Source organism: Mercenaria mercenaria, chromosome 8 (assembly GCF_021730395.1).
Source record: "Mercenaria mercenaria strain notata chromosome 8, MADL_Memer_1, whole genome shotgun sequence".
NCBI classification, from domain to species: Eukaryota; Metazoa; Mollusca; class Bivalvia; order Venerida; family Veneridae; genus Mercenaria; species Mercenaria mercenaria.
Window position 1 is genome coordinate 36,320,287 of NC_069368.1, and position 24,783 is coordinate 36,345,069.

Sequence of the window (24,783 nt, forward strand, 5' to 3'; positions counted from 1 at the left end):
TTTAATCGAGACATATACTATAAGAAACAACGGGGAAATATGAAGGTCTGATTTTGTTCAGTTTTATGTAATTATTTTGATATAATTTACTGCATAAAGCTGCATAGATGTATGTCGTCTTACACACGCGAGATGTAAGATGGAATCTTCCTACACCGATGGAAACACCGCAAGCCACGTTCCGGTATGCTAATATTAAATCCTCGATAGCGTTTGGGATTAAAATAACTATTTAAAATTAGTTATATAAGAGTTTTGCTTATGGCCAGTTATCAAACGAGTGGTTTCACATATTTGTTTGAAAAGGAAGGAATGATATATGAGAATATACATGTTATCAATGTGTAAATACATTTCTTTCCTGGTTGAGGTGAACAAAGAGGACAAACATAGCATTGTTGAAAGTGATATTGTAAAGATGAATGAAAGACCAGGCAGTGGCCAACACATATATTCGCTTGATATTAGTGTTCGTATCATATTTAGAATAATTACAATAATTTGCTGAATAGACTTGGATAACATTAATACAAATTTAATGTCCAGGAGACTCAGTATAGAACCAACTTTAACTGGTTTCGTTTTGCTGTTGAACAATTAACATTGTTGTATGATATATATCAAATACCATGAACAAAACGTTTGTATACTCCTCTGTCAAGTAGATAAACATTTGCACTCTCCCAGATATCATTCATTACACCAGTAATACACAAGTGTAATTGACTGTATGTTTACAGAGAATCAAACTCTAGTCTAAACTTTGCATCGCTGCTTATCTAACAACACTAGACCAAAGCGTCATTTAGTCTAAAGAATGTCGAAATTTGATGTCTTATCTCTTCATTTCTTCAAACAAATTTTGAAATAAAATTTCGTTGACATGTTTATTGACGTAAAACTTTCTTAAAGATGTACTATTCCAATCTTTCACTTTAATATTTTATCATAAGGTACTTATTTAAATCTAGAAAATTCTCACTTAATGAATTAAACTTTACTAAATATAATACCTAGATGCGTGTGTAAGGCTGAAGTCAACTAAATGTCATTTGTAAAAAAACCCAAATACTTTAGTGGCATTATATATTCAAACTGCTGCGGACATGAAATACGACGGACAGACGCACGCATCACCACATGATATGTCCGTTTTTTTTTCCAAAGCGGCATATAAAAATGATAATATATTTGCATATATACCTTGCATGCAGGTCACGAATGTCTTGTTGCACTTGCTTGTAAACGGTACGAAACATATATCATGAAATATTCATTACAGTAGAAAAACAAATTTAATCTTGAAACGACGCCAATGTTTACGATGCATATTGTAATTCCTGAAGACGAAGATATTGTCATGTGTTGTAATTCTGCAGCGAAGAGATGAATCCTTCCTCTGCCATTCTAACATACAGTACATGGTTTGTGTTTGAGATTTGGACTGACTGCTTCTTGAAATGCTCTGAAATCAATAGCTAGTCGAAAAGTTGAATTTAACCAAGTTATTTCTAGGAAAACATCTATCTTCCTTAAGGATTCTTTTAGTGTTATTCTAGGAAATCTTTTATCATCTGATAGATTGTAAAGTTTCAAGAAGAGTTAAATAATTGATCAGATTTTAAATATATCGTTTCTCTTTTCTATACTAGTATCTAACTTTTGCAGTTTTAAAAGCTAGTACTGATATCAAACCTTTTCAGCAGTTACATAAATGTATTTTAGGCAACTTTAAAAAAATTAACAGACGAACGATCCTCTCACCAGACTTACCGTAGTACTTTGCATGCCCAAACCCTCGGTTCGAAATGGTTAAGTGCTTATCAAACCGAGAGTTGCCAGCCTGGGGTCCATTGTCTTGCCTAGTTCGACAAGCAAAAATATGTAGTTTATTGAATGCTAGATCTAGCTGCTTAAGTTGGTGCTAGTGGGGGACGTGAGAGTTGTTGCCCATCTCATGAACAAGCTTTATTATACGAGGCTGCAGTTGTTTTGCTTGGTTACTTCCAAGGATTGTTATCGATATGAATATTTAAATAACTGCGTAATAAACACTGCATTTGCCAGTATTTGTATCTTGCCATGCTATTTTTACTTGATGTAAACAGCTATATATCTTCAATGATAAAATCCGATTGGTATCGAAACTACTTTCGCCACGATTTTAGTATATCCTTTCTACTCATTTTCAGAAAATGTTCTTCAAAACATATGAGTAGCAAAAAGAAAGTAATTACGTTATATTGTTAGGGCAATCGTATTTTTCAGATATTCATTTCAAAATCGTATTCTTCATTTTTTTAAGAAGAGAATACTTTTCACTTTCAGCTATAATTGACATGAGTAATATATTTATGTGTAACTAAAATTTGGTCGGAGAACAACCCAAGTATGAAAAACATCATAGGTATACATAAATGATCAATATCAAACTATTTTGATTTCTTAGTAGAAAGAGACTTGTATTCCTGTAGAAATTTGAAAATTGTTATGTCTGTAACATGTTTTAGAGGAGGAGGAGTTTGTACGGTCACATTTGATAAAACTTCATGGCTCCTTATATACGTGTAAATCGTCGGTCCAAAGTGTGTGCTATATGACCAGTCAATATTCAACACAAGTTTGCTGAGCTAAAATTGAAACGTGAATAAGAATTTGAACATTTGAATATGGGTCAAGAAACAAAACACTCAGGGAATTGCTTGCCTATTAAAAGTCAAAATTAATATCTTAGTTGGGTAAAACTACTGGCCTACCCCTTTAAAGACTTAAAGGCGAAACAATAATGATATTACCGCCTACCAAATCTGCAGGTTGTACCACAAATACTCCGGGGCTTAAGATGCATACTATAATAGTATAACTGAATGTACTCCACGACCCAAAAGAACCAGAATAAAATAACAACCAAGAGTTCAAGTACGGAGAGGCCTTTTACAACAGAAGACGATACTTAAATACTGCAATAATGATAGTTAATAAATTCTATAAGAAAATCATTTTGAACCATAGAATACAACCTAACAAAATAGTGACATACTCGGTTTGAATGGGTTTGTTCATGAGAGATAATGAAATGTTCAAAACCCCTCACGCACCTTGTACCGGATTGAGCAGAATATTTTTTATTACAGTGATGATGAGCGGCTACGCTGTTGAAGACCTTTGCGAAACAGAATTGGAGACTTGGAGAGTGGCTAGGCCTATGAGAAACAGCTTAAGAAACCTGCTGCAAACATTTACCAAACAAAAACCCACAAAAAGACAGAAAAGAAACGGAACAATGGCACCTTTGTGTAGATTAAATACAGTGAATTTACCTATACAAATATAAACTATTGTAAATTGTATTATCAATTATAAGCAAAGATACATGCTTATATTAGCTAACTGAATGCACAGCAGTGTCCTTCTTGTCAGAACATTAATTTGTATCTACTCAATTTCGGCAGAAAGACTACCTATCAACATATAGCGCGATTCACGAGTCTGAGATAACTTTCCTGGGAAAGCTGATATCAGCTCTCAGGATGACTATGTATATTGTGTGACTCTGACTCCCTTGGTAATATAACATGCTCAAATCGAATACGAATTCTGAGAAATGTCATTTCGGATGATTTATGGGTAATTTGCTGTAGGTCGCGTTTTTGACATACCGATCAAAATCCGTTATTATCGTCTGTATTTTGAATAAAGCAAACGCACAAATATTTATTTTACAACATACCAGACATTAATATCTTGTAGATGATATTTATATGCCAATCAGTTTTATATGAGAATGCTAGACTAAGAATTGCTTTATAGAAAAGGAAGACAGTTCTGGCTTTGCAACAAATGATCAAGTTTAATAGTACGTTACTGTACGCTTTTTATTCATTATCTTCAAATGTTAAACCATTACTCAGTCATCAGTTAAACAAAACATTCAAATAATTAGTTATTAAAGTTCAGATATAACATGGAAAGTGTAAAAAAACCACTTACAATTTCATAAGTAATAAGTTCTAGCAGCAATTTGTCACGTTTTGCGATCTGGCATTTAAAGTAACACTAACAAAACATTGTACGCTATTATACTTATACATTTGATTAAAATTTCTCATTTTCGCAATTACAGTACTATTTTTGTGACATCCTTCCTATTCATTTACAAACTAAATATCATGTTTTGTATAGAAATATAATTTTTTGCTAAAAATCTAAATTTGATTCTATCAGACGTTTCAACGAAGGTCAATATTTTCCTAAAATATATTAATTGTGTTATTCTATAAATAAATACTTATTAGATAATAAAGGCTTCGCCAGGAATACCGTCTGGTTTCAGATGCGTAGGAATTGAACCGCAAGGGCATTAGCCAGATGGGTACACTTTTCAAGAATCTGAACAATAAAACTCGGCAAATCAGACGGCAATTCACGAGGTTTATACTAAGGTAATATTCACAGATGCCTTCTGGTGTTTTTCACTTTCAAATTTCTTCATATCTTGGTTATCCATCCTTAATTATAGTTATCATGGCAACAAAAAGGAAAATCCCAGTCGCCTATGAAATATTGCGGCGTTTTGTAACAATTTCACCGAGATATTTCTTTCCTTCCGTTGAAATTTATGGCCGCTATGCGTGGCAGGTTTTCCTTTACGTTACTGTATATAATCATAGTAGAAACATTAAGATTCATATTACCAGAAACTGCTGGCCCGATTTCAAGATATTTTACAGAAATGTGTTTTGGTTACTCTTCCGCCAAATCAAACGTATTCAGATGTTTCTGCTAGTTAAGAAATGCTGACAGAGGCTGGGCAGGTTATTCTAATTTAGTTTTAATAAGAACACTGAGAATCTTCTCAGAAAATTAAAATAATTTTCAGCATTGTCTCTCTGGTGACCCTCTTTAATTTCTTCAAACCATTTCCCTTTCATAAAACATAACCATAGTGTGACGGTGTATGTTTTCATTATATGACTTCAACTGACAATTGGAGAACCCTAAAAAAATCACAGTGACCTTAATACTTAAAGATGCATTTGGAGCTGTTCGTAAACCGACACGGCACGGTTTACTCCGAAGAAAGGGAAAATGAGATAAAATTCAAATGCATACTTAAGGTAGTGCTGCACGTTTGGATAGAATTTTTTTCTACAATGTAGAATTTGCTTAAACTCTGATTTTTCAGAACTTCAGAATATACCTAGAAAATTCAGCAGATAAAAACAATATGGTCGTGTGCTTGATTTTTTGCTAAACTGATTTGAAAAATGTGGACCTCAGGCAATATTTCATAATGGGTGTCTATGGGGAAATCATAACTTTCATATCATTTTTGCGAATAGAAATTTTTCTACAATGTAGATTTTGATGAAACTTCTCACAGTTGTAAATAAACATGTGGCCTATAATTTGGTGAAATAAAATATATAGGTCCGTGTGCTTATTTTTGAGATATTTAACCAAGATTAAAGTGAACCGGACATTTCACGCTAATTTTAAGACATTTTTTGAATTTTTTTAACGTGTCATATGTTTTAATATCATATTTTGACTTTAGAAATATAGCAACAGTGCCATTATAATAAATTCACTCACAGGTTTTGATTAAATAATAAAATTATTTTCATTTCCGTACACCGAATCCAGGCTTTATTCTACGTTTTCCGGATAAATGACGTTACGCCATCACTTCCGGTTTATCCAACGTGCAGAACTACGTTGGATAAACCGGAAGTGATGGCGTAAGGTAGTTCTGCACGACTGTGACTAAATGCAGAGTTGGAGCGCCGGTATAAATTACAGACTCCGGTATATACCGGATTAACTAAATTGGACGAAAAATATCTTAAATATATATATTTTGTAACCATGGTGATACTAACCATAACCTTTAGTCAGTATATTATGCATATTATACACTAAATGCGTGCGGACGTGCAAAAACATGCATATTTTTGCCGTGTGCTACAATTAATAATCATTTTCGGGCATGCGCAGACGACCGCTCAAACTCTGCAATGAGTTACATCGGTTCTTGCACGTTGGATAAACCGGAAGTGATGGCGTAACGTCATTTATAAACCGGAAGTGATGGCGTAACGTCATTTATCCGGAAAACGTAGATTAAAGCCTGGATTAGCCGTACGGAAATGAAAATCATTTTATGAATTAATGACAACCCGTGAGATAATTTATTACACTGGCACTGTTACTATCTTTCTCAAGTTAAAATATGAGGTCAAAACATCTGACACGTTAAATAATTCAAAATAATGTCTTGAAATTAGCTTGAAATGTGCGGTTCGCTTTAATCATGATCAAATCTCTCAAAAATAAGCACACGGACCTATACATTTTTTTTCACCACATTATAGACCATATGTTTATTATGACTACGTGAAGTTTCATTGAATCTACATTGTAGAAAATTTTCTATTTCCCATTGACTCCCATTATGAAAAATTTCGTGAGGTCCAAATTTTTCAAATCAGTCTGGCAAAAAACCAAGCCCACGACCCTATCTTCCTTATTTGCTGAATTTTCTAAGATTATATTCTGAAGTTTTGAAAAATCAGGGTTTAATCAAATTCTATATTGTAAAAATGTTCTATTTGAGCCTGCAGAACTACCCAAAGTTAAGAGTCAGACTTTAACACTTTTGGTTAAAAAACACACAGTGTTCTGAATATTGGAAACTGTTGGCAAATACAGAATAGGAAATACAGTTATGTAGTCGACTTCAAAATTATCAGTAATGTATATGCACGCATCTAGATTTTTGGAATTTCGCTAAGGACTATCTTTAGTTAACACAGCTATTGTAGGCAGACTGAACACGCTCACTGAATGAAAATCAAAATTCCCCACAGTAATTAACTTTAACTTCAGTTTTGTGATAAATAATAATTCATATTTTGAATTAAGAGAAGAGACGACAGTTTTTCCAGAAGTATGTTGCAGGAAGGTATATTTTTTTTTCAAAGATACAAGCATCATAAGATTTTGTGTTGCCGTTGGTGAAGATCTAGAGGAATAAATTAAAATATTATTATATTCTGAATAAACCTCCGTATTCGCCCGCTGTATGGGTGACTCCTTCATTTGAATCCTATATTAACTAATCAATGATAGTATTTGATCAGAATTCACTTGATGACACAACATATATTCAAACTTTGAAATTTTATTAAAAATATTGAAACAGAAGACAATTTTAAATGTCTAGTATGAAACATAAAACATTACATGTAGATTCATGTAGAATTTGGAATGGATAATGAATAACTTTACATGCAGACTTGTTTTTTGCCTGAATGGAAATAAGTTGAGGTCCTCTCGAACATGTTTGAAAACAAATTGTATGAAAATGTTTTCACGATTCCAAGTTTTACAGCCAATGAAAAGACAAAAACACGCTTTCAAAATGTGTCATTACAGGCAAATAACACGACTTATACGAATATTTACAAAATGTCATAAAATGATACATAGAAATTATTCTGACTAAAATGAGTTACCGGTATTTTTGTTCCGACAACATTACACCAAATTACCATTTGGGGCAATGAATACAATAAAATTTCAGTGAAATACTTGACTGAGTTTGTAAACCAAAACACATTAAACTCAACCTCTTACTGAGGCTGAAACAAACTTATCTAAACATCAAAGACAGCTGTAATAACAGAATAACGTTACCATATATAAATGATATATCGGTGATTTTGGGTTAATAGAAAACATCGAAACTAGATCATATCTAAATTATCAACAAATAAATTTCAAGATTTTACAATGATCCAGTTTTTGTAACAAGCTGTTTCCTTGATTCCTCTATAAATATAAGGCAACACAACTGATATTATAAATCGTGCAAAAAAACTACCAGGCTGATAATAAAAAATTTTTATATTTTTAAAATACTATGATTAATTTTGAACTTGTCATAAAATAACTATCTTGGACACATTTTTAATTCAAAGCTTTGCATTATTTGTCGATCTGCTGTCAAAAACATTTAGGATATCTCAATATAAAAACAACATTTCCAAGCTGAAACGTTGCAAAGGTTTCAAAATAAATATTTTTAGAAACTGGGGATTCGACAAATTTTTACTTTGCAAAAATGCGTTTTTGGCCAAGACTTTAGCAATCTAAAATTGTCTTTTTTAAAATAATTAAAAAGATCCTGCTCCCAAACTCAGAGACCTTCATAATAAGTTATACAGACATATTCCGATCTTGCAACAAGAGTGCCAGAATGTCACAATATTCGCCCATCATAGCAAATTTCCTTACACTAGCACCTGTATTTGCAAATGGCATTTTAATTCTGTGGTTGTGTAGTAATTTTTGTAATTCTTTTGTTTTTCTTAATCCGCAAAAATACTCCTTACCAGGTAGAGATACCGTTAAATACATCTAAAATTTGAAAGTAACATCTATGTTGTACCACAGAAAAATGGTCTTGGTTTTTCCATACGGTCAGCTATGAAAAGTTACAATATAAGTAACATATAGTAACAACTAAGGGAAGTTAATCTTTAAAAAAATCCACACAAAAAAAATCTTACAAGGTAGAGATAGGTCAAAATACACCTCAAAATTGGATGTACCATGCATGCTGTACTATAGGAAAGTGGTCTCGAATTTTCCCTACTAGTAATGAAAAAGTTACAATATAAGCTATTTATAGTAACAACAAAGGGAAGTAATTCTAAAAAGGGACCTGCGCATGACACTTCGTCTCATGATGGTGTACAATTGTGCTATGTGACATCAAAATCCCTCCATGCATGAAGAAGAAATGCTCCGGACAAAGTCATTCTTGCATCTGACCTTTGGCCTCTAATTGTGATATTGTCCTTAGACATGACCTCCGTCTATTGGTGGTGAACATTTGTGCCAAGTTATATCAAAATCCCCACATGTATGAAGAAGATATGCTCCGGACAAAGTTTTCATTCTTGTATGCTTTGACCTCTAAGTGTGACCTTAACCTTAGATCTAGGGACCTGGTTCTTGCACATACCGCTCCATCTCAGGATGGTGAACAATTGTGCCAAAATCCCTCCGTGCATGAAGAAGATATGCTCCGGACAAAGTCATTTTTGAATTTGACCTTTGACCTCTGTGACCTTGACCTTAGATATAGGGACCTGGTTCTTGCGCATGGCACTCCGTCTCATGATGGTGAACAATTGTGCTAAGTTTCATCAAAATCGCTCCATGCATGAAGAAGATATGCTCCGGACAAAGTCTGTGGACGCCGCCCGCCCGCCAGTGGCGTTCCCATAATACGTTACGTTGTTCCAACTGGCGTATAAAAATAAGTCGCAATGCTCGAAAATCAGATTAGATGGATCAACAGTAGATATTAACACAATTATGTATTAGAATTGTTTGGTTAAAGAAAAGTACCAACTTATCTGATCTAAACATTTTCGAATGTACCACAATAAAAAGATTAATAGGGAAGTCATTTCGGTAATACATTTTTAAAGGAAGACCGTATATATATCCGACTGACAGTCTACGTCTCGAAGACACTGCAAAGTCGTTATGTGACCTTAAAACATATTGCTGTGACATGCAAACGATAAAAAGCAATATACGTTAAAATTACCTGTCCTGTAACAAAGTCTTTCCAGACATTACCATTCATTTACAACTGTACATCATTCTGAAGAACTCAAAGGGCGGTAACGTGACCTTTTGCAATTTTCAATACATCCAGATCAATTTTGTATTATCCCCTAAAATCGAATTAAGGTATTTTCCATTGTCCATTTTAGACAAAAAGTTTTCAAATTTTAATTATATTATTTATCAGGATTTGACGTTGGAAAAAGCATTTTTGGCCATTTCAGTTTTACAGATACTACAACTGATCTTACAGAAGTTAGAATGGTGTATAGTTTATACATGGGCTTGTTAACGCCACGATACAAATAAAACCTGTTAAGAATTTGGTGCATCAAACAGGTCATTAAAATATACGGTATTCTCAATAAAATGGAAATTCTACAATATTTGAAAATCGAACTAGCTTTTTATAAACTTAAATTGACGTAAAGTGCCTTTAAAATTTCTATTTCTACATTTAATACTTTAAAGGTTTTGAAAATAGCCACTTTTATGATGAAAGCATGAGTAGAAAAATAACAACTCGAACAGTACCTACAATGTCATTTCACAAGCATACATGTTTTTCATATAATCATGTTTTTGAAACATGTGTGCTTTATCTTCAAATACACGAATATAAAAATTTACTAGACTTTCCAGTCAATGTTACGAAAACATGGAGCTTTACGGATGATATACAAACATTACAAATACATATATTTAAAGTTTAAGGTTGTTTGAAATGCTGTGCTTGTTAAATATATATCAGCAAAGTGAATGCATTCGCCCATTTATTTCCTGAAAGATAATGAAAACTTAGCCTAACCAAAGATTGGCAACAGAAAGGACAACTTCTGAAGCACATTCGTTTCCATACATCGCCAAGCACTATGGTATAAAGACATACTATGTAATAACTAGTGGGACAGGCGGAATAACTCAAACTTTCTTATTTTAACGTAACAGTGCATCCACATATTCAACGGCGTCTTTGACTGCAACGCTCAATCGTTTCAAAATTGAACGTAACATTTGTAAATAGTACACCGATCTATCTGCAGGAATTTTCTAATGAAAAGTGAATGAAACAAAATGGTACAGAAATATTGTAAACTATATTTGAACGTTTTGTGGGATGTGAAATGGTTTTAAACAACTAACTTATTTGATATTGTAGACATACAAATATTGTAAACAAGTCTATTTCTGTAATGAGTTTGTTTTTCCAAACTCAGAAAGAAAGACAGACATGAAGGAGAGTTTATATAAAACAAAATGAGTATTATTTATGGTACTTTGACCAGTAATATCATACCGACACAAACAAGTCTATTTCACTGGCCATATAATAAAATCTGAACGTCTCGTCAAGAAGTCGGTAACGAAGCGATTATGATCACAACACAACAGTCGTTAATGATATGCAATTCAGTTTTGCTGAATTCTTTCGGCGGTCATTTAAATCTTCCCTCCTTTCATTGACAATGCAGTCTGCAAATAACAGTAACTTTCAAAGTTCAATGTAATCATTTCGGAAACGAACCCCTTCAATATAATTTAATCTTCTTTACCACTTTCTAGAAGGCACTGTGTAGAAAGTTCATTTATCATATCACATTCTGGAACTTCATCTCCAAGTGAGAGCCACTATTGCAAACATAAGCACAGAAATTACGTCAGCACGAGTCAATGTTGTTGCATTTTCAGGAACTTTGTTAAATTGTCCACTTCTTGAATTGTGGACTTCGTTCCCAGAAACTGCAAGTATACACAATAGGGAGAATTAATGCAAAGGAAAAATAAATATTCATTAATTAAAAACCAGACAGATTACTGCTTTCAGGTTCATGAAATTATAAAATTTCCGAAACAATTTGTTACATACAACATCATACATAATCAAATTACATCATACATAATCAAATCTATCAGAAGATCTTTTATGAAACGCAAACAAGCAAAATGATAGGAAACTGTTTTCATTATTAGCCTTATGACTTGTACTTCTGTTTTATACCCAACAACTGTAATAATTCTATGAAATTGATAAGCTTGTAATCATGTTGTGCTGTTTGTTAATGTCATGTCGATACAATTTTGTTCATACGGCAACTTTTCAGTTTTTGATGGTGAAAAAGACAGCAGCTGTGCCCTACCGACATTATATCAGGCAAAGTTAGCAACAAGGTAGAACCACCAACCTTCCGTACAGCAGCACCATTTTAAGAAATATTGTTTGGGGACATAAAATCAGTAATTAACTGTATGAACTGTGACAAGATTTATATTATCAGCTGACTTTGTATATCGCATATGTAAAGTTTGACAAGTTTTCTGTTTATCAATGTTTACAGCTGACAATAAAACCGATATTTCATGAAAAATGAGGAGCTATTGATTATGCCAGCAAAAGTTTTGCGAAGTGTATCAGAATATAGTTATAATCGAAACGATACAATCTTGTTTTTTTTTTTTTAAAAAAGCTACAAAAGACATTTGTTTTTATGCAAAGAGTTTTATAACGAATTTTATAAGGTATGAGACTATCACGTATGTATCTGCAATTACCCCTAAGACGGAACCGCTCAAGAAACGGTAGTTGACTCATCAATAACGTTTGTGAAGGGTTTGACCTTTCTGCATTTGAACCAAGGAATATTGCATCTAGAAAGGAATGTTCTTGAATTTAGACCGTCTGGAAAACGTTTTTTTCTTTCTTTTCCAAACCAAACGGCATTATTGCCTATATGAATTTAACAGAAGGTCTACCGTTTACTTGGTGAGGAAAGTTAATTCAAACGTCAACTAACTTCGGATAAAACTTCACTTGCCAATAAATTTAATTATTTTAACATTACATAGAAGTCATTACTCAAGCACAAAACACTAGGTTAGTCTTAGTTTTTCACATTTAAACATTATCATAACGAATTAGCTATTTTTCCTATACAAGTCTATGTAAACCATGTGACCCCCGGGGCGGGGCCATATTTAACCCTAGGGTGTCAATTTGAACAATCTTGGTAGAGGACCACTAGATGATGTTACATACCAAATATCAAAGCCCCCCCCCCCCCCACACCCAGGGCGGGGCCATTTTTGACCCTTGGGGGATAATTTGAACAAACTTTGTAAAGGACTATTAGATGATGCCACATACCAAATATCATAGCCCTAACTACTGTGGTTTTAGAGAAGAAGATTTTTAAAGTTTTTTCTTTCGGTTGCCATGGCATCCAGAGTTCTGTATGTCACTGACCACAAAAGCTCACCCTTGAGCACTTCATGCTCAGGCGAGAAAAAAACGATTATGTGAGCTGTATTGTTCGGAAATATAGTTTAAACACCTATTTGAAGGAAGAATCAGTATGTAACACGCTTAACACATGTTACGTTACCATTTCAATAAACTTGTTTTATTACATCAATTATTTAGAAAACATATATCAGACAGTTTTAATATGGTCTTGAAGTCTCTCAGTGTCATTGTGTTACTCTGAAGGTAAATACTTTTTCTAAATTAGGTATTTTAGCTAATTTGCATAAAATGAACAAATGCTAAAACAGAAATCTCTGGAAACAAGATATAACTTAAACTGTACAGCATGATAAAAACAAGATGGTCGTGATGACCCTGGATCGCTCACCTGAGTAATATGAGCTACATGTTTCAAATGTCAAACTGATGATAAAATATTAAGAAAGTCAGTAGGTCACATTCATGGTCAATGAAATTCAGTTTAACGCTTGGTGTGCATAACTGTTTATGTCATCAAAATTTCAAGGCTGTACCTTACAAAACAAGAATGTAGGTCAGTAGGTCAAGGTCACAATCAAGTGACAACATATTACTTGGGGTTATCAGGTAATTATAATTAAACAGTCTTGGAAATAGGATCAGATGATTTTTAGTATTTTTTCCTATATAACTCACATAATAACTAAATGACCCCAGGGCTGGGCCTCTTTTAACCCCAGGGGCATAATTGGAACAAGTCTGGTAGAGGACTACAAGACAATGCATCATACCAAATATCAAAAGCCTAGGTCGTATGGTTTCAGACAAGAAGATTTTTAAAGTTTTTTCCTATATAAGTCTATATAAAACTTGGGGCCCCCAGGGCAGGGCCTCTTTTCATCCCAGGGGTACAATTTGAAAAATTTTGGTTGAGGACCATAAGACAATGCTACAAACCAAATATCAAAGGTCTAAGTGTTGTGGTTTCAGACAAGAAGATTTTTAAACATAAGTCTATGTTAACATGGAATTCAATTCTTTTAAGTCCATATAAACCATGTGACCCCCGGGGCGGGGCCATATTTGACCCTAGGGGGATAATTTAAAAATTTGGTAGAGGACCACTAAATGATGCTACACACCAGATATCAAAGCCCTAGGCCCTGTGGTTTTGGACAAGAAGATTTTTTTCCTTTCGGTTGCCATGGCAACCAGAGTTCTATATGGAATTCAATTCTTTGAACAATTTTGAAAGGGGGCCCTTCAATGATCATTCCTGTGAAGATTGGTATAATTCTGACCAGTGGTTTTTAAGAAGAAGATTTTTTTTAGAAATTGTTGACGGACGAACGACGCACGACGCACGACGGACATCAAGCGGTCACAATAGCTCACCTTGTCACTTCGTGACAGGTGAGCTAAAACTGTGATCAATAAACTAGTGATCATTTGAGCTGCATCATATGAAATTATAGTTCAAGTACTTATCTGAAGGAGGAATCTGTTTGTAACATACTTTGCACGTTCTACGCTAACTTTACATCGATCATGTATTTTCATGTATATTTTCGATATATATTGATTATGTACACATCCCTGTAAACATCCATACACGGATAATAGGGTTACGATTTGGGGCTGCCTTTCATGGAAAATGTGTTTTCAATTGATATTTATTTTTGTTTTCAAATTGTATGATTGTGAAGTGTATCTATGCAGTAATTTACGTGAGAAATAAAGCATTTCTTTTTGAATTTCAGAAGCACATGCATTGTACTGAGATATTGATGCGCTCATCAATAAAATATTCACTGCTGAAAAGCAGCACCGAACATAAAAAACTAAAAAAAAAAAAAACAAGATGAAATTGTATCCAGGTAGTTTAAGTAACCCTTTAGAGTTAAATTTATGACATTGCAAAAAGCTGTCAAGAATGTGAACAAAATTAAGTGCTTGAAAACAATAAATTGTTAAGAAAATACTATTCAAAACTACTAGGAAGATACCGAGTGCCTTCTGGGCAACACTTGAGAGTTGCTGAAAACATTTAATAACATCTTTAAGATCCTTTAGAAGCAAAGAACGCAACCAAGAAAATAAAGAGCAGACTCAGTTGGATCAATTTGTTAATGAGAGGTAATGAAGTGTGAAAAACACCTTACGCCCCCTAGCAATGGGTTAAGTGGAATTCTGTATTAGTAAACATGATCCAAAAGGACCAGCAAATCTAACAACACTGAATTCGAGTACGATGAGACTTTTTACAACCATCACATGACACTTAAACACTGTGCTTGTGATAGTAAATGATTTTTTAAGATGATCCTTTGGAAGCTCAAAAACACAACCAAGCAAACTGATAGCTGACTTGATTTGATTGTGTCTGCTCATTAGATGTAGTGAAATGTGAAACTGCACTCACGCCACTTGCACTATATTAAACAGCTTAAACAGTGTTCTGTTATAGTAGAATTGAATGGCTTAGTTAAATCTGAATATAAAAATACGATATTTTCACTTTAATGGTACCTACTACGTTTGCTTTCTTGTTTGTTGGCTGTTATGAACAATGTTTTGCTTTATAACATATTATTTATAAAATGGAAAACAACCGACAAAAGAAGATCATAAGCTATCCAAAAACCACTTTATATTTTATGAACGACATTTGATTACACTTTGATTCTGAAGCAATTTGTATCATTTTATCATAAATGCTCTCAAGTCTCTTGCTACAGTTTGGAATTTTGACAAAGACAGGTCATGCCTTTATCATAGCCTTTGATACCTAGTTTGATTGATATTCAAATTTTATTTTGTTATGATTGATGCGTAGTTTGTCTCAGTGTTACTCTAAATGTTTCAGTATATCCAGGAATATTCCACCACATAGTACAATTTAGTCTTTGTCTGTACAATTTGAAATATCAAAAACTATTTTGTACATTTTGTCATTCTTAATAATAATAACGTGGATGGTGCAATATATATTTTAAGAAATTTCTGAAATAACAAGAGAAAAATATCTTAACATTTATCCTTAATAGTTTAAATGAATCAGTTTGTGATACTTATGGCTTCAATTAATATTTCTTCTTAAATATCTTTTAAAACAAAGGTAATAGTAACGTATTTTAAAGTGGGTTAGGAAAAAAATCTCATTGTCTGACAAGTTAAGAAACATATTGGGTTCTTATAGTACAAAATAACTAATATTATATATGCTTCTAGAATATTTTCTTAATACTTGGTGCAATAAAATAAGGTAAAACACATAACATCCTTCAATTAGTGTTTACTCTATGTCTGCGAACAATATAAATCACAAAATCGTTCATTCATTGGGAACAATTAATTATATCACTTTATTCAGTTTAGTGGTCTCAGATTTTTTTTATTCGTTGTTTGCGGCACTGGTTCATTTTATGCAAATTAGCTAAGCATACCTAGTTTGGAGTAAAAAAATACCACAAGAGTAACTATTTTAGAAAACACTGAGAGACTTTTAGATCAAAACTGTTTGGTACATTTAAATTTATTTAAATCTTAGAAAATGTTATTTCATTAGAAAATTTTGTCATTTTGTAACATTCTCATTAATATTTATGAATATGCAAATTAATTAATTATCATATTAATGTCTCAGCTCTATTTTGACATTTTTTATTGTTTTATCACAAAACTGACCAAGATCTGACTGATTATCATTTATATTGTTGTCCTTTCCAAGAATCCAAGAATGAACGGTTGCCATGGAAACAGTGAAATCATATATTATAATTCAAAAGATTTTTTTGATGGGAACATTTTTCATTTTGAAAGAGTTGGTCCTGCCAAATAATTTGGTACCTATGAAAAAAGTCTAGGGGGAGGGGGGTGCATGATAGACGTTTGTGGCCCCCATACACCAGCAATTCATATACTGAAACTAGAGCGTTTATTATGCAAACAAGCATTTTAATACATTTCTATATCCATCCGCCGCTAACGGTACGACGGGTGAGGTACTATCACATTCCTACGACTTGATATCATATAGAACACAAATACAGTATTTGCTATTAAACTGGCTTTTATGTGATAAAACTAAATGGTACTGCAATAAACGAATTCATTGAAATGAACAAGATAAAAGTGAAACTTGATCATAATGCAGTGGTTGTTACTTACCCCGTCGTGTTAAGTTGTCCTTATCAGCTGCAAAAAACAAAACAAAAACATTTCTTTACTAAAACAATTACAACTTATAAATCAAAGATGGTATTAAACAATATTGTATGTGAAATAACAGATTTTTTTAGATAACTTAAAGAAAGATTAAATTAATCCCTGTTTACTCTTATAAATTGATACTAAGTCAATGTATTATTCAGCAGGACACCTTTTATAAAACAACAAATGAGCGCTAAAGAAGACTCACCATTTAAAACGTGTACTTTTAAACTGTCAACTGTAAGGTCAGAACTTCTACACACATAATGTCCTTTATCTTTTAGTTTACTATGGTCAACAATCAATTCACTTATGAAGTATTTTCCTTCGAACGATTCGTGCTTTAACACTTCAACACGTCCCCTCCATTTTGGATTTGAAGGGTGTATTCGATTTCCTTCGTAGAACCAATCTACTGCTTCCGGTGCACGAACTGTCCCAGTTGCATTGCATATCAAATGGATTTTGTCCCCTTTGTTCACGAATTTGGTTCCGGACAACTTCAATGCTGCAATGAAAATCAGTTTTGAAAACAATGTCAATATTTACAAGTGAATTCTTGACTAGCTACTAGTGAAATGTTTGACATCGTTTGTGACATTAACAAAGTCTGTGAATTCTTTGATTATTTCAAATTACTCAATAGATCAAGTGTGTAATTTCAACATTTCTGTTACGGCAGTAAAAGAACTTGATCCTTCAGATATACATTTCTCCTTCCAAGACTAGATGCACACCATGCAAAATATATTATAAACAAGAGTGGTCATAGTGACACCTCCAAGGATAACACAGTTTTTACGGTAGGGAAATGTATTTTGACTGGTAGAAGAATAGCAAATGGTAATAACAGGAATGAGGTTGACTGATTACTTGTTCTAACTTGGTCTTAAGCAATATAACTTTTTGAATTAAAACTCGACACGAATTCTTAGAATTATTTGTCAACATTGCCCCTTTTTATCTTCCATATTTATATTTTTTCTGTAAAAGGATGAACGTTAGAATATCGTACTGACAGATGCCGTAAAAACATTGATATGATACGCTCACGATTTTTTCGCTGTGACTTCATTTAGCCGTCGAATTGAAAATACATAAATCAACAACTATGAAAACTGTCATTGAAAATCTACATTGTAAATGTTTTTCTATACACGAAAATGTCATTGAAATTGCAATTTTCTCTTATGTTGCCCCTTGTGAAAATTGACCAGAGGACCAGTATTTTCAAGCTGCCACACGACTCTAGATATTTTATTGGCGAATCTGCTTTGGATATAAGGATGCTTTGCTGAAATATGGCTTTGTAAAAAAACAGAACATCACTGTGTTCGCCCGGTTAACTGTTCGAATTACTGCACAAGATTTGCAATTTGGCTTTTGTATATTTACAGCCCTGTAATGACTTTACCAGAGGTAGCAAAAATGTACACAGAACTTTTATTTTACCGCAACGAGCTTCTTACAAATAATATTATGCTGTTAATCCTTAAATTTTGTGTTTGTCCAGTAAACTGCAATACACTTTTACGCTGTGGATGCTTGGTTTCAAGTTGTGTATACATTTCGTTGTAAAGAATTAAAAACACATTGTTTGGATTGAAACGTCGCTTGCTCAGCTCAGTAATATAAACAAATTTGAGGAATAAAACTATAAGGTGCAAAACGACTAGATGTTATCTAATGAAGCAATACAATAGTGTATACATACAATGCACCGAACTGATACAGTAAAGCGACAACAACTGTTACATACAGTTATCACCATAATTTCTTATTAAGCCTAATCACAATTATGTTTTCAAGTGTGCGCCGTAGAGGCAAACAGCAGATACAGAAGATGCCCCGATACCAGACGCTTTCCAGGTTCCTATGTGTACGTACACATACACGGAACTCTTTATTCCAGTGTAAATATTTAGTTGATGGGGCTTGGGATCGAAGCCACGATCCCTGATTTTATAGTCAGACAGCTTTACATCTGGACAACTGCATCCACTCTAGAACCTTAACTTTCGTTGGCCGTCATGTTAAATGCCAGTATACAATCAGTATGTTTAGCTTTTAAAACAGAAGTAAGAAATGATAGTGTTTGTTTTCTTTTTAATTACTATTAATTCAAATTAATAGAACTAATATCTCTAAGTTTAAAAACCATATTATCAGTCTTTCCTACGATGTCACTTTAAAAATGGTATCTTAATCTTTATGATTATTCCACACTGATTTTCTTCTTCGTTTTAAGAAAATTTGGTTGGCCGCAAATATGACGACATTGTTTGAAATGCCACTAATGCAGCATCCGTTTCATGTAAAATTGATTCAAGAAAGTGCAGTCAGTGTTGACAGATTAATGAAACACATATATACTAAAGATGTCAGTACGATGGTGCTTTTTTGCCATTTGGGGATAAATAGTCTTGCGGGAATAATTGTCTTTAGGGCTACAGCTTTCAAGGGGTTATTCACGCTGTATTGCACTTATCGTCCAATAAGATGACACTTCCGTGTAATTTAAAACCTCAAAATAAATAAATATGTCATGGCGTGAACGTTGACTACAACTTCAAAGTGAATTCTGACGACCTAACCATCAACTTAAGTCAACTTAAGTAAGCTCACTGCTAGCGTTAAACATCAGTTCGTTTAACAGAATTGCCATTCTTATCCGTAAATCATCTTTATTATATAAAATTGCAGAGAATATAACAGGAATGGGTGAAATTATTGCAATAATTTGATTACCAGTAGCAGTATGAACACTTAAAGTGTGTCTGCTTTAAGGAATTTTTAACTGATAATTGGAATTAGTTTCTTTAAATTCAGGAGCGGTTGCAGACAATATTTGACCTCAGGATTAACATGACGCGACATTACAAATGAAATACATACTTACCAGATTTCACACTGGAACGTTCTGTAAAAGAAGAGTTCAGTATAACAGTTGAGAAAGCTGCATCTATATGTAATGAGAAAATAACGGAAAATAAAAAAAAAACATAACAAAATTTAAATACTACACAGACAAAAGCCATCACTAAAACTGATGTATGTACTCCGAATGTTTGATACACAATTATAGTAATTATGATCTTGTACCCTCATATTTATCATGAAATACTGTATATTTTCAAATGTAAATTAATAACTTATGTTAAAAAGACTTCTTTGCAAAGTTTGAGCACCACTCTTATGAATATTAGGATAACAAGCAACGGAATATTTACCCATTAAATTATCAGTTACACACATCTACAGGTCATGCTTACTATTCCACTAACATAAAAATAAGCAGGGTAAATTACACCGGGGTCAATGTTTCTGGAGGAAACTTGTGGGGTGTTGCACGTCTTAATTAAACCGAGTCTGCTATCCTTATTTCTTCTTAAGGATCTTCTTAAAGTTTCATCTATTAAGTGTGATGTTGTACATAGTTTAACAAGTCGTTGGTCAATAAACAACGAAGTTCAAGTCGTCTCCCACATTAGTTTCTTCAAAATCCTGGTGGTTAGAAAAACAGTCGTAGTTGCACTGGTGAATAAATAACTCGCCTCTGTATAGCGTATGTCGTTGAACACCAGCTATGCTGTTTAGTGACAAGACCAAATTGAATAATCTTTGTGTTTGCTTATTAATGACGTTATCATTGTATTTGTTTCACGTTTGTGGTTGTCACTCAAAGACAATCTGCCAATACTTCTCCTATGATGTCGTGAAGTGTACTGACATTTTTCAGTTTTCCTTTTCAACATGGTCATCACGAAACAATGTATCGTTATGTAAAAATTATCATAGAAGCCTGCTTTGCATTTAGGCTATGCTCTTGTACTATTCGTTGCCATAGAAACAAAATAAAAAGTACATATTTCCCGTATTGCATCCAGTCCTTGTTCCAAGTATCATAAAAATATCAAGCACTTTAGAGTTTTCGCATAATCCAACTTTGTGTGACAGAATGACAAAACCACTGATTGGCGGACTAACAGATATTGGCAATAAATTCTGTAAAAAATCCTTTGGAAGCAAAGAATGCAACCAAGAAGATAAATAGCAGACTCGGTTTGACTAAGTCCATAAATCCCTTCTGGTGAATGATAAGTTAATGACTCATAAGCGAGATATTTAGTTCTTGGACACTGTGGGCTGTCTAAGTTCTAATGATTAATTAAAACATTGATGAATATGAATAAAAAATATTCAAACAAAAATTACTAGTGCAGTGTTTAGGTACAAAAGCACATCACACCGTCTTAGTTTCAGATATGGTTTGGTTTGTATTTTAGGGGAGGTGGGGGAGGGAGAGAGAAACAGAGAAAGTTGTAAAATACAGTCAAACAGTACATAATATTCATTTTACACTAAGTATCATCGACTTTATCTATTATGCTCTCGAAAAGAAATGCCAACGAATCGACGGACAAAGCAGCAAATATACATGTTCCCTGATTGATTTCTAAAAAGCATAAAATATACGAAAATACCGGAACAAGTAACTTATATAAACATGTGTATGTAGATATTGCCACCACTAGCAAAACATTCCTTTTAACTGATTAATGTATCTGTCCTTCAGAAAACCTGGCAGTCACAGTTTTAAATTCTGAACTACAATAAAGGCCAAACAAACTTTAAAAGACAAGTTTACGGACTGAAAGCTAACACATTATAATTATTACTAAGTAAAAACATAATTCAATTAAAGTAGAAAAAATAGTATGAACAATACTAAGTTCGTGTTTCTAAATGTACACTAAATTCTAAAAACCATACATAGAGGATTAAATATGACAAAAAGAAAACACAGGTTTCTGAGCAAGCGGCATTTAAACGACATGAAAATTGCGATAAATTTCAGGGGTTATGTTCTCTCATTATCTAGTTTCTTATACAAAATACATACTTCTTTTCAGTGCATAATACAATGAAGAAAATTAAAAACGTACATCAATTTATCAATTTTCAATTTTTTTTTTTTTTGCAAGTTGAATGCAACATGGTAATACATGTTTTATCACTTTTCATTAATTTCGATTCAATATGTATATTTTATTTTGTGACCATTGTTACATATATGAGTCGAACTTGTGTTGTAATTCCCATCAAAGAAATTCCATAACGTCATTGACAAAAATTAAAAAGTTATTTTTTGTTGGTCTGTAGTATCATCTTTATTATTCCTCTGCTTCCTTTTTACTGATACCTTTTCATTCTGCAAAATATAAAAATCTCAGATGTACCTCACAAAAATTAAGTTAAAGATATTATTGCTTTTTATGGTGTCTACTGAATATTGTCAATTCTGCCTAAAAATATTACCTGTTTTGGTACCAACGTTTTGTCTTGTTTTTATTCATAATGTTTATTGTCCCTTGTACTAAATGTATACCGCCTTGGCTCTGGTTTTGGTGTCAAATTAATATTGTTTATCTTTGTTCTTGATAATTATAATCATTGTCTCTTTAGCTGCTTTGTCTGTTTTGTATTTAGTTTATAAACTTTATCTATTCTGGATGCTTTGGTTCATAATGAATGTCTTGTTTATTGTCTTTAGTATATCAGGAATATGTATCCTTTTTGTAGTGAATATTTTCAGAATTTGGCTGACTATTCTCTGGGTTTTATTTAATTTGTTTAATTTATATTTTATACTTTGCTGATTAATGAAATACTGTTTGTCCCCTTGCATTTCTTTGAGCCAAATGATTGTATGTTTTAGTACTTAATGAATATTCTCAAGGTGCGTACTTGATGAATATTTTTTGTTTTTGTTGTATAATAAGTATTGTCTGGTTCTATTCCTATTTTGGTTTTAATTGTTTGTTCTAGCTCTTTACATTTCTCTTAGCGTCAGATGAATGTTGTCTGTTTTTGGTAAAGAAATTTGTTTTTATTAAAATTTATTTAGAACTTTTATAAAGGCACACTGATTAAATTTACAAGTCCAACGTTTGTCTTAAGACGCCGTAATTTGCATAAACTTTCACAATAATACATACACAAGTAATTAGTTTAGCTAAAATTTGTTTCGAAAATTTTGTTTCGAGTTGCTAATATTTAATGTTTCATTTTCTTATTCCTTCATTAATTATAATATTTCTGTGTTTTAAAGAAAGAAAAATATAAACTTTGCCCACATCGCACACAGGGTTTCCAGTTCGATTGCTAGTGGGTAGCGTTAAAGTCATGGCCACGTAATACCAAATACATGAAAATAGGTAGAGCTTGCTCCCTTACTTAACACTAAGAATTTAACAGTTAAATGAACCTTTGTATGTTTAAAGAATAACTGTTTGGCCGCTAATGAGATGTAGCTAAGAGTTTACCTGCCAATCATATGCCAATTTTGTTAAAGCTTATATGCATTGTACACATATCACTCACGGTGTCAGACTGCATCCTCTATTTTAAATACAGTATCTCTGTTGGTTTAAAAAATACAAATAAATAAATATGGTATTTTCAAAACTTATCCTCTGTCTCTAGATCGGCATGACTTCTGTTCATACCAACAACATAAAACCAATGTTCCAAATAACTATATCTATATCTATTGTGCTTCAAGCTAGAAATATGTAAAATGCAAGTGTAGACCTTATATATAATTATATACATACCAATTACATTGAGTGTAATATATTGAGCAATAAGATGGTTGGAGGTGACTTGACATTCATACACTCCAGCATGATGTGGTTTGACGCTTTTAATCAACAGATCCCAGCTGCTACTGCTGCGTGTCACTTGTGAATGGTCTACCGACATGCCGTCGTCGGGAGAAAATGTCATTTCCCCAATCGTCAAAGGGTACTCCATGTTCGTCCTTCGCCAGACAACCTAGCAATTTCACATAGACTAAACATTATACCAGTACACAGAACTGAAAATAAGGCATGTTACTGACGTCCATTATTGAATGCTTTTCTAATTTTCCTCTCTACTTCCCATTATTTCAAAACTTACAAACCATGACAAGGAATTTTAGTATTTTTCAATAATTTAATCCATAACACTGGTAGAATAATTGCAAAATTAAACCAAATTGTCTAAGATATAGATATTCTTATACTCAATGTTGTGCAAGGGGGAGTGGGTTGGTGTGAGGTGTGTTATTAATTTCATTACTTCTGATTTAAAGATTAAATCAAACTTGTCTTAGTTGTGTTTCATGTTTCCGTCTTTTTAAACTATGTTCTGTCAATGAGTATTGTACGTAGCAATTGATTTTGGTTTTCGATTTATCACGTTATATTCAATGAAAAGTAATTCTTTTAAAATTTAGTTTACAAATCACATGGTCTATAATGACAAATTAGTTGAGCGCCGCAAGGGAAACGATCGATCTAGCTGCTTTATACATACTTATTATTTCATACATGTACGTTATACATCAAGAAGGAAACAAGTGCTTTTCTGGTGTTTTATTATATAACAACTTACCAATTTGTCCACAAAAAGGAACGCATTATAGTAAATAAATAACACTTAAATTGTTTACTATCAGGAAAAGACATATACATACGTTCAGTCTGAATAGTGTTTCATGTGGTGTATATATAATTCATTTCTGTCTCATCAAGGTGTTATTTATTGTTTCTTCGATATAACTCATTCAAAATAATAAGCAATGTAGACACGTGTAAGCCTTTGTCATGGTTTTCTCTATACATTTAATACAATGAAAGTAAATGTAGTATTAAAATTCC

The 24,783-nt window shown here is 32.9% G+C and overlaps 1 protein-coding gene across 9 annotated transcripts in view; it reads right to left on the reverse strand.

Moving 5' to 3' along the window:
- Nucleotides 1–7,165: 7,165 nt before the first annotated feature.
- Nucleotides 7,166–24,783, reverse strand: part of LOC123566576 (uncharacterized) — a 322,257-nt gene continuing 304,639 nt past the window's right edge. For all 9 annotated transcript variants that reach the window (XM_045360815.2, XM_045360814.2, XM_045360822.2 and 6 more), the window contains 5 exons: nucleotides 23,695–23,914; nucleotides 19,977–19,997; nucleotides 17,286–17,585; nucleotides 17,036–17,062; nucleotides 7,166–11,385 (listed from right to left, as the gene is read on the reverse strand). In XM_045360815.2, coding sequence (XP_045216750.1) covers nucleotides 11,255–11,385; nucleotides 17,036–17,062; nucleotides 17,286–17,585; nucleotides 19,977–19,997; nucleotides 23,695–23,914 — 699 coding nt within the window. In that variant the 3' untranslated portion in view covers nucleotides 7,166–11,254. The remainder of the gene's footprint in view (nucleotides 11,386–17,035; nucleotides 17,063–17,285; nucleotides 17,586–19,976; nucleotides 19,998–23,694; nucleotides 23,915–24,783) is intronic.